This window comes from Protobothrops mucrosquamatus, unplaced genomic scaffold (genome assembly GCF_001527695.2).
Source record: "Protobothrops mucrosquamatus isolate PMUCROS unplaced genomic scaffold, P.Mucros_1.0 scaffold665, whole genome shotgun sequence".
Taxonomy (NCBI): domain Eukaryota; kingdom Metazoa; phylum Chordata; class Lepidosauria; order Squamata; family Viperidae; genus Protobothrops; species Protobothrops mucrosquamatus.
In genome coordinates this window covers 331,595-343,606 of record NW_015386953.1, presented here as the reverse complement: position 1 = coordinate 343,606, position 12,012 = coordinate 331,595, and the positions used below count along the sequence as shown (strand labels likewise).

The window sequence follows — 12,012 nt, the reverse complement described above, 5'->3', positions numbered from 1 at the left end:
CTTCTTCTTCTTCTTCTTCTTCTTCTTCTTCTTCTTCTTCTTCTTCTTCTTCTTCTTCTTCTTCTTCTTCTTCTTCTTCTTCTTCTTCTTCTTCTTCTTCTTCTTCTTCTTCTTCTTCTTCTTCTTCTTCTTCTTCTTCTTCTTCTTCTTCTTCTTCTTCTTCTTCTTCTTCTTCTTCTTCTTCTTCTTCTTTCCATGAGAAACACGCCTGTCACATTTAGTATAAATGCCTATTGTAAATCTTACTAACTATATTTACCAGTTTTTTATGCTAATAAGTAGCTGGCAGCTCTTCCCTTTCTTTCTTAAAATTTGGGAGAATTACTGTTAATTCTCAGTCTTTGAAGACTCTGTCAATATAAGTACCTAAATAAAATAAAAATGGAAGGTTTAGGAAGAGGAAGGTTGCTGGTTTCCTATATTGCTACCGTAGTAGAATTGGTGGTTGGAGCCGGCTGATTGGAGGGAGCTGTTAGAAAGTTCACAGATCTCCTTTTATTGGTGTCATTGGTTTTTGGCATTGCTGGTTTGTTAGGTGGTTGTTTGAATGGAGTTGATGGGGGAAACTGGGTAAGAACATAGATTGTTAATATGACTGTGGGAGGCTGATTTCTATGAAAATTAAAAATGGAAAGTAAAATCATAGGTTGGCCCTTGCTGTTATAGAAGGAGAATGTAATTTGGGCAGATCCTTCTGGGTAAGACTCTACCAGTTTAATGGAGAAAGTATTCTGTTTCAAAACAGATGCTTTTGCTTCCGAAAAGGAGAACGCACAGTCATGGAATACCAAATCACAGTTCAAAAACTTATTGATTTAAGAACAAGTTATCTTTATCACTGAAATTGCATTAAAGTTCTAAACTTTGCTTGGAATATAATTCAATTTTTTGATTTAATGTTGAGTTGACTTCGGTCTTACCTGTGTTCTATGAGTTAATAACTACTAATAAATAGTAAAAAAAATGTAAATGACTGGTAAAAGGTATCCAATACAAATTATATTTATTTGATTTCTTTTTAGGGGGATCAGATATTGAATATTTTGACTTTTACAAACCAGTTGTGTGGTTCTGGATTCTGGTGGGTCTTGCATATTTTGCTGCTGTGTTGAGCATGATTGGTGATTGGCTAAGAGTTATATCCAAAAAGACCAAGGAAGAGGTAAGGACATTCCAAGAAATTTGCAAATTTTTTATTAATACTGTAACATTTTAATGAGTTTTGCCCCTTGCTATTCTCATAAATAGCCTAGATTGGACATTTATGTGTCATAAGTATTATTTGTATCAGTATTCATTATTATTATTGATTCAGTTTTTTACCTCACTGCAATCCAACAGACAATGAGTATCTTACCAGTAGAATTAAAAAAATACCAAAATTAAAAAAATTGAAAATTCATAAAATTCCAACAAAGAGATAATGACCCAAATGGTGTTTGGAAGTGTTGGATGTTTAACATCTTCTGGAAGGTGTCCAAGGTAAGCGTGGATCTAACCTCAACCAGAGATCATTCTGGCACTGCCACTGAAAAACAACACTTCCCATTGTCTGACCTCCCTCCAATCCTGCAAAAGTGAGGAACAATCATCTATTTCTTCTGCCACAATTGTAATAGACTGACTTCTGTAGGAAGATGCTGGTGAGCATCTGAGTTGCTGCATTTTGTTCCAAATAATTATCAGATTGTTTTTAAATATGGTCCTATAGAATACCATGATGACAATGATAAGGGCACATGTTACAAGGTCCTCCTGTCCCAGGAAAAAACACAACTAGCTCGTCAATCAAACCTGCATTTAATCACTCTCATCCATCCCTGCATGGCCTTTACCTACTGTTCTAACAGGAATTATGAGTCCAAGAGAACTTAAAGCCATGGACCTGCTTCTTCATGGACAGTGCCTCCATCTCCAGAATAATTTCTAGAAGTACAAGAAAATCCTAATGTACGCATGGCAACTAATTTTTATTACATTTCAATATTACCTTGTTCTCTCCCATCTAGACATTAAAATCTCCAAGCACTGAAATAGGATTTTGGCACCATCCTCAGAGCAGCCTGGGATCATTTTGAATAGCTAAATAATATCTTTCAGTGGCTTTATATAGTAACAGGGAGAAAACTGATTCCTGAAGTACAGTACAAGGGAGGAGCTACTAAGTTGATTTCTCCTCTATCACTACTGACTGGAACCATCTACCAAGATAGGAGTAGAACTACTACTCCCAATCTCTAACCACCACAGACAGTCCAGGACTGTGGTGGCGAACCTATGGCACGGGTGCCAGAGGTGGCACTCAGAGCCCTCTCTGTGGGCACACGCGCTGTCACCCCAGTCCTAGGCCTTCAGCTGGGTTTTATAAAACCTTTTCACTTTAGGCCTCCGCCGCCATGTGCAAAAAAAAAAAAAGGTTCAATCAATCAGTCAATTTCAACTTCTCGCGGGAAAAAAAAGATCTTGCAAAGTTGGAACTGATTGATTGAACTTTTTAGTCCCACCCAGTCTGCCGTTACCACCAGAGCCACGCCCACCCAATGGGCCACACACCCCCAATGGGCCACACCCACCCGGCACCCGATGATGCATAAATGGGTTTTGGGTTGCAGTTTGGGCACTCGGTCTCTAAAAGGTTCGCCATCACTGGTCCAGGAGGATACCATGGTTGATGAGAAGTTGTACCAGACCAAAATAGACATACCAACTGTGTCCAAGTCATGCCAAAAATTATCAACCAGAGCAACCAGTGATGTTTAGTATGGGTCCAGATAATTCTTATCCCCAGAGTGCTCTGTAGTTGATTCTGAACCATCTTCATTAAAAAAAAAGACCAGGTACTAATCAATAGTCCCCCTTTAAAGAAGGCATATAGTGTGGCCTCTTTTAAGGACACCAGTATCATCCCCTGGTCAAGGAATAATTAATAACTCCTTGGATCTAGGAAACCACTTCCTCCAGCTACCCAAAGAAGGCAGGAAATGCAAAGATCCAGCCAGCAGGTAACTGAGGGTATCCTAGAGCAGCGGTTCTCAACCTATGGGTCGCGACCCCATTTGGGGTCGATCGACCATTTCACGGGGGTCGCCAAGCAAGGCTGTCTGCCATTTTTTTCCCCTTTTCCGGTGGGTGCCTTACCTCCCTTGGGCTGGTCCAGCTGGTGGTCGGCCTGCTCCGTCTCTGCCGCTTGCCAGCTATGCCTCGCCCGGCGCAGGGGGCGGAACCACACATGTGCGGCGCTCCCCGGCAGGGAAAGTCCTCGACTTATGACCGGTTGGGTAGTCCTCGACTTACGATCGGTTTAGTCCTCGACTTACAACCGGTTTAGTCCTCAACTTACGACCGGTTTAGTCCTCGACTTACGACCGGTTGGGGGTCGCGGCATTAAAAAGGTTGAGAACCACTGCCCTAGAGAGTACCATTTACTCAGAGGAACCAGCCAAAAGTAATCTTAGAATAAACCAGAAAAAAAATCCCAATCATCACACCAGACCTTGCCCATGTGAAATCCGGATAGAAGTGAATCTGAGTGGCTACTACAGAAAAGAACATAAACTTTTTTTGGCCATTGACCAGTGAAAATGCACTCTGTAAAATAAACAAGGCAAAATTATCCTCTAAGATCAATACCGGTTGGCAACCATTTGTGGGTGAAGCATACGCATAATGTTATAAAATGTTGCTATTTTTAGAGAAATAAATGTAGTTAGGTTGCTTAACAGCAAATGCAAATAAAAGTTATCAGCATGCCCAAGAAATTTAAATAAAAGAGGGTAATCAATGTCCCTGTAGAGCTGACAATACAAAAAAAATATGGGCTGTGCAGCAACAAGTCACAGGGGCAATTTATTTATTTATTAAACCAATTTATATAGCCACCCATCTCACAAACAAGCAACTCTGAATGGCATACAACAAATTAGCAAATTTGTTAACAAATACATTAAAAAGTATAAAAATTAAACCAAAACAAAGTATGATAGATGAAGGAATGTTAAAAATAGCAGAACCATCTCACTAATCCACTTGTCCCCTGGGGTCCCTACTGGGGTTTCATGTGGGGTTTTCCTATATATCCTTTCCAAAATAGCTGTGGGGAGCATTAAATTGGAGCATTAAATTGGGCTAGTTCTGCTCTGTAAATTGGGCTAGTTCTGCTCTGCTTACTTCAATACAGATGAATTATTTTAGTAGCTCATCAGACAAGTTGTGCATCATTGGTGAAGGATTCAGTCTCAAAATAATCTCCATTCATTTGTCCTTTTTTCTGTCTATCTTCCTGGCATGGTCCCATAGCCTGGGAATTAAATTATGCAGTTTTTTTAAAAACCTATTTTCTACACTTTCTAATATGAAACTTTGGGGGTCTACCAACAACCTCCATAGGGGATTATTTTATTCATTTTTATTTATTTTATTTGTACCCCACCTTTAGTATTTCTATGAATAACTCAAGGTAGCAAACATATCCAATACATTCTCCTCCTCCTATTTTCTGCACAACAACAACATGGTGAGGTGGGCTGGATTGAGACAGAATGACTGGCTCAGTCACTCAGCTGGGTTTCATTTGCGGCTTTCATCATGCTGACAGTTACTGCTGAGGTCTAGTATTTTATCTTTGTCTGTATAAGTATTTTTTATCTGTATAAATACCTTGATCACATTTGGAACTCTCTCTTAGCTGATCAGTGAGCTCTGCCCCCTGCAATAGTATTACATGTGCATAAACAATTGTAAATTTGAAGTCCTTGACCTGTGAAAATCAAAAGCTTTAAAATTTGATCATGAGAATGGCCTGGCAAGAATGTGCTGTGAATGGCAAAATCATCTTCTCTGCACCACGAGCTATTACCTCTGGATCAGGGAGTTTCACATAACAAATGAATTCCTCAAAATCGTTGGTTGCCACTTAGCGTATATTGGGTGGGCAAATCATCAAAGCTTATGATTTAAATATCAGAAGCACTTGAACGCTTCATTTTCTTGAAAATTTGTTTTGTTTGCAATCCATATACTTCATTTTGTACTTCATTTTGTAACATTGTGAACTAATTAGCCTCAGGAATGGGTTCAACTGAAAGACAGCCACAAAATTAGATCTAGTTCTAATTCATGTTAGTTATATTTTTTAAAGTACTGGCCTGGGTAGTATTTGACTGAACCTTCTACACTTCTAGATATAGAGAGCATGTGATAGACATCAGTATTGCATTATAGCTAAATAGTATTAAATATTATTTGAATAAATAACTAAAATAAGTAATTGTACAGGTAGAAATAAGACATTTCAAAAATCATGCCATTTCTGTGAAGTTCACAGCTTGTTTTTGCTTTATTTATTGAGGAACATGTAAATATATCAACTTTAACATCATAGTCGATATGTCTCTGACTCACAAATCAGTATTTTGATTAATTGTGAAAGAGATTATAGTTTTAGATGATAATTATAGAGTTAGTGGTTGACAGTAGTTTCTCCCTTTCTCTCTCTCTCTCAGCAGGTAACTTAAACAATAATTGTACTATGCTTGAATAAGAGAAATGCTCTCCCACGATACTATTTTGCCAGCGGATATGTTTTGTAGGCTATTTTAAGAAAAATCAAAACAAATTTTCAGTCTTATAATAAAATAGTCATACTGACACATACTCCATTTGGATTGCAGTATATTGCTTAGGCAGGAAACCCTATACCATTTCAGACAAATGGCTGTCCAGTCTCTTCTTAAAAACTTCCAGGGTTGGAGCATTTACCGCTTCTGGAGGCAGGTTGTTCACTCGTTGATTGTTCTCACTGTCAGGAAGTTTCTCCTTAGTTCTAGGTTGCTTCTCTCCTTGATTAGTTTCCATCTGTTGCTTCTTGTCCTGCCTTCAGGTGCTTTGTAGAATAGCTTGACTCTCTCTTTTTTGTGGCAGCCCCTGAGACATTGGAACACTGCTATCATGTCCCCCCTCGTCCTTCTCTTCATTAAACTAGACATACCCAATTCCAGCAACCGTTCCTTATATGTTTTAGCCTCCAGTCCCCTAATCATCTTTGTTGCTCTTCTCTGTACTCTTTCTAGAGTCTCAACATCTTTTTTACATTGTGGTGATCAAAACTGGATGCAGTATTCCAAGTGTGGCCTTATCAAGGCATTGTAAAGTGGTATTAATACTTCATGTGATCTTGATTCTATCCCTCTGTTAATGCAGCCTAACACTGTGTTGGTTTTTTTGGCAGCTGCAGCACACTGCTGGTTCATATTTATATGGATTTATATGGATCTATCTTTCAAAATTGTTCAGAAATTTCAATGGATCCAGAATGTCCTAGCCAAAGTATTGACTAGTTGCAGCAAATAGATGACTCCATTCATTGCCTATCTTTCCTTTGCAAAATTCAAAGTGTTATTATAATGTGTAAAGATCTATATGGCTTGAAAAGATGATATTCTTCCTTATGACCTGTCCAGACTTTAATATGCTGAAAAGGTCTTTTTATTTGATTATCACCATCAAAGATATATCTAGAGGCAATGCAAGACAGCGCCTACTCAATTACTTTTTCTAGGCTTTGGAACTTTCTGTCAAGAGAGATCAAGCTTTTTTTTGTCATCCTTCTATTAGCAGGGAGAAGTGGTTTTTTTAAAAAAAAACTAGAGTAGTCTTTGGTGTAGATGTTTGGATTGGTGGTAAGAGGTTACCACTTGTTTTATTGTAGGATTTTTTATTTGCTTCAATGGTGTTCTGTTATTTTTTACTGCTTCTCTTTGATATCTTTGCTATAGGCAGTGCAGATATGAGTCCCTATAATCAATGAGAATTTTTCAGTTGATTTCATAGAACAGTGGCCCCCAACCTTTTGGCCACCAGGGACTGGTTCCATGGAGAAACGTTTTTTGTGGACCAGAGGGGGTGTGGTTTTGCATGTTGCCTACATCCCGCAGATGGGGCTTCACTTTTTTGCATGGATTGGTTGCTGGCATGCTGCAGACTGCTGCCAATCCATGGACCAGGGGTTGGGGACCTCTTTCATAGAGAGATGAATTTCACAAAAGGGGTTGGTTAATGTTCTGTCCCAGCCTACATGAGTCCTTGTTAAGCTCACAAGGAGAAACCCCTCTTCCAACAAGAAGGCTGGAACTGCAGGAAAAAACCAATCCCCTTTTATTATTCACAGATCTGAGTCAATGTCCAAGACAACAAACACAGTTCACAAAAACTCGATCCTCAACACGAACAGTTGCCTTTGGCAACCAGCACCTCCCACCTTCCCTTTTATTATGCAGCCAAGGCATGGCTTCTTAATGCCTTCTCCTTTGCCTTTGGAGCTGCCCCATTGCATTCCTCTGTCCTACTCTCCTTTCTTGCCAGCGTTTTCGTGCATCCTGGATATCTCCCAGCTGTGATTCATCAGTGTCCACCTCAGACTCGCAGCACAGCTGTGTCTCAGCCTGAGCACGAGTAGAGGGGCCAGGCTCCTCATCAGACTGTAAGTCTTGGAGCTCCTCAGAGCCTTCCTCTGACTCTGATGTCACTCCAGGCCCCTCTTCCTCCTCTGATTCCTCAGACTCAGCTGCCGGGTCTACTGCTGGCAAGGAATCACAATGTTAATTCCACAGAGAAAGGAAAAGGGAGGCAAGAAATATCAAGTGACATCAATATCACTACTTCTGGGCACCTATTTTACTACTAAATGCACCTTCACAAAGATTTATAAAATAGAGTTACAAAAATGTTTAAGGGATGTCAGACTAAATTCCGATGGCATCCCTGCAATCTAATTTTGAAACTGACCTAATCTGATTAAGGTAAAGGCTTCCTTGTGCAGTCATGTCTGAATCTAGGGCATGGTGTTCATCTCCTTTTCTTAGCCGAGGGAGCCAGCATTGTCTGAAGACATTTCCATGGCCATTTGGCCAGCATAGCTATACACCAAAGGCGCCCAGAATGCTGTTATCTTACCACCAAAGTAGTACTGATTTATCTATGCAAGTAGATACTTGCATTTGCATGCTTTTGATCTGCTAAGTGGGCAGGAGCTGGGGCAAGTAATGGGAGCTCACCCTGTTGCCCAGTGCTTGGGTTTCAAACCCAGGCTGTCAGCTTTGCAGCTGACAAGCTCAGCATCAGCTAAATCAACTAGGGTCAAATTCATGGCTAAACGGAGGGAGGCTGGATTTGAACATGAGTTTCTCCAAAGCTAATCTGCTAGTAACTACTGCATCTCATTATATACTACTAAAACTTGTTGTCATGATCTTAGAACAATAATTTGGAACCAATGTACCTCAAATAATATAGTTTATTGAATGTGCCCAAAATCTGGGACCCATGTCTCTCTCGGGAATTAAATTTGGGAAAGTTGTGACTAATTCAGTGCTACTGGCTCCTGCTACACTGCTGGGCTGCTGCTGTGGTCACATGATCTGCTTTTTTGCCACCCGTGGTCATAACACAACAGAGTACAGTTTATCTAGTTATCTGTAAAACCCTTGCTGCTTGTTTGGAGTGGGCTTGAAAGGGAAAAGACTTTGTAAGATTTTTGCTGGAATACGAAAAAGGTGAAAGACGAAATAACTTTATCATTGCATTTAAATATGTAGCCTATGAAACAGGGCTTATTTAAAAGTTAAAAAAGCAAGCAAACAATCCTTATTTTGACTATTCCAGAAGAATAGATTGTTATAAGTATAGCTATGGTCTGTAGATACATATTTTTCTTTTATGGTATGAAATTATTGTTATGGTTTTCAGATATTCTATATCAGAAGATTACGGTTGTTTATGAGGATAGCTGTGGGATACAGGTACACATTCTACCTGGAGTCATCCATGTGACTTTGGCTCCCAAAGCATAATGATCTTCAATCATTATAAAACTTCATACTCATTTAGATGGATTATAAACTATAGAGCTTCTTAAGTTTGGTTCCTGGGTTATTCGCCCTCACTTAAATGCATTGGGGATAGGGAATTGGAGAAAAAAAAAGACCAGAAACTTATTAAAGGCCACTAAGAATATTGTATTTTCTGCTTGAAGAAATTCCTCTTTAGGCAATCTACAAAACAAGAGTGGAGCAACTTTGCTAGCCAAGTATCCAATTGGCACAAGAACCCTGCTTTCTAGTGACTCCATCTGAGTCATCTGTTTTTGAAATAGAAGCACATTCAACAGTCCCTGAGATATTGAGAAAAGTTATTTTGGAAAGTAAAGACAGCACACTCTCTATTCTAGTCTTCTGCCTGACTATTGTGACAAACTATTCTTTCTAGTTAGCTCGATGTAGTTTCAGGAGGATAATGGGAAGTTTTAATTTTAAACAACTGACAAAAAACATCAAATGACAAAAAATATCAAGAAAAAAATTACAGAACGTCAGACAATGGATTGCTGATAACATTATGACATAACAGGAAAGGAAGTAAAATATATTAAAGTCCTCTCAAGCCTTTGATAATTCACCCTGTTCTGGAATGGCTTGAACCTACCTGTTTTTATTGTACTTAATTTTCCACTTATGGCAATAACGGTATAAGAATATATAATTCTGTACAATGAACAACTAAATGAAAAATAATCTGCATGAATCCTGTGGACTCACATATATAATAAAATGCCTTTATTTCAAGGGAACATTTGTTTTATACTAAATCTATTACTCATTCCATTCTGTCTATATATCTGTTAAACTATGATGTATGTATTAAATAATGATTATTCAGATCACGTATTCATGAGGTTTAGTTTGTTATTTATCTGTTTGTCAGATTTGTTATAGTTGCCTTACTCCAATGGAGTCTGGGTAGTGTACAGAATCCCCCAAATAAAAAATCCATAAAAAGAGATAAAGCATAAAAACCCACAGACAGCCCCAAAAATGATCTTAAAATCAATGCAAATTAAACAAAACAGGACTCCAAAAATACAATAATATATTACCTCTAGGCCTGAAACCAAAGCTAGGTTTTTAGAAATTTCTGGAAGCCTTGGAGAGAGGGCACTATCCTTATCTTTGATTAATTGTATTGTGAGAGCAAGAGAATCATTTAAAAGGCAGTAGACAGTGGTGGGATTCAGCCAGTTCACCCCACTTCGGCAGGACCGGTAGCTAATTTTTGATGCCCAGGCCCAGAATGGACTTCTGGAAGCGGCATCCACACAGAGAACCGGTTGTTCACATATTTGAATCCCATCACTGGTGATAGAGCACAGTAGACTATTTTATAAAGGTGCTATAACAATAGGAAATTGTATCTCCACTAATACTGAATCTCCAGTAGTCAAAGTACTTGAAGCAATCAGTACATTAAACCATATCACTTACATTGGAAACAGGTCTCTGGACTATTGGTAGTCTGCAGATCGGTTGAAATGGTTGTTTATTAAAATATATTTTAGCCATTTTTTTCTCGACTTAGACAGTAGCAAAAATGTTATTGACAGAATATGTTCACAAATGGCAAAATCCAGTTTATAATAATCAATACCAGTTTATGCTGATGGATTGAGAAGAGTCAGTTTGCCCTCTCTCTGCAGCCCTCCATGTACACTTCATAAATTCGCTCCAGATGGTTCTCTAAGCTGCCAAATCATTTTAAGAGTATAAAAGCTGTGAGAGGGAGAAGAGGAGCAGAAAGTTCCCTCTCATGCAATTCTGGAATGCACTCATTATACAGAAATAATAATGTGTATGTTAAGTGCAGGCGCGAATATTATTCCTATTCAAAACACAACAGAAAAGAGGGGTTCTGAAGCACACTATTGGAGTTGCAATTTCAGCTACATAAAGGATGGGTATTTCAATCATGCAGCATCAGTTACTGAGTTATACCCAGCCTACAAATTAAGATTAAAATTGAGTGTAGCTTGAGAAAATGTCATACCTCAAGGACAAAAGAAGGCTGAATGGGCACTAAAGATTTTATAATAGGAAGAAGAATTAAATTACAATAGTTTGTTGCTTATATGCTCTGGCAGTCTGAAAATTGCATAGTTCTCTGCTTGTAACCTTTTGAGCTTCTGTCTTTAGCAATCCATGGGAAAGTGAGCTGCATTATGAAAATGTAACATTTCCTTTTAGTGCATTTTAGGACACAGAACTATTGGGAGTCCAGAGAATCTATCTGGACCATTATTATTACAAACTGTGTTCAGATACAGCAGAAAAGAATGATACTACTATATATAGATCTGTTCTCAATCTGATACATAATCACTCTTCCCAAAACAACCTTACTGTTTCTTGTATTAATTCTACATTACTTATGTAGGGTTTATGGATTGTTTCTGTTTAAATGCATCTAGGGTAATGTTAAAAGAGTTGTGGACAATTTCATTTCTAAATTAATATTACATAGACTACAGAGACCCATTGTGATAAAACAATTTGAATCACTTAATTTATCATAATTTGTAATGCTACTTTTGTAACAGTTTAATTGTTTATGCATATCCAGTGAGCTAACTGGTCAGATATAGGCTCCATCACTGGAGGTTTTTAAGAAGAGATTGGATGATCATATGTCTGGAATGGTGTAAGATCTCCTGCTCGTGTAGGAGGTTAGACTATTATTATTATTATTATTATTATTTTAATTTCTATACCGCCCTTCTCCCGCAGGACTCAGGGCGGTGCACAGCATATTAAAACAGATACACATATCAATAAAAATAAAAACCCCTCTAAAACCAAATTAAAACCAAATATTCGAAGCTGTGTTCCAATTAAAATTATACCTAAAATCATCCCTAAATAAAATCCTCCTTAGGTCAGGCCCGCTTGCTGGAAAAGCCATGTCTTGAGGGCGCGGCGGAAAGTAAGGAGATCCGGAATCATCCGGATCTCGGGGGGTAGTTCGTTTCAGAGGGTGGGGGCACCCACAGAGAAGGCCCTCCCCCTGGGGGTCGCCAGCCGACACTGTTTGGCCGACGGCACCCTGAGGAGACCCACTCTGTGGGAGCGTACCGGTCTATGGGAGGAAATCTGAGGCAGAAGGCGGTCTCGGAGGTAGCCAGGTCCGATG

At 38.9% G+C, this 12,012-nt stretch overlaps 1 protein-coding gene across 1 annotated transcript in view; it reads left to right on the top strand.

Annotated features, from left to right (window-relative positions):
* Window positions 1-12,012, top strand: part of KCNK2 (potassium two pore domain channel subfamily K member 2) — a 74,372-nt gene that overhangs the window by 56,225 nt on the left and 6,135 nt on the right. The window contains exon 5 of the mRNA XM_015818023.1: window positions 1,023-1,162. Coding sequence (XP_015673509.1) covers window positions 1,023-1,162 — 140 coding nt within the window. The remainder of the gene's footprint in view (window positions 1-1,022; window positions 1,163-12,012) is intronic.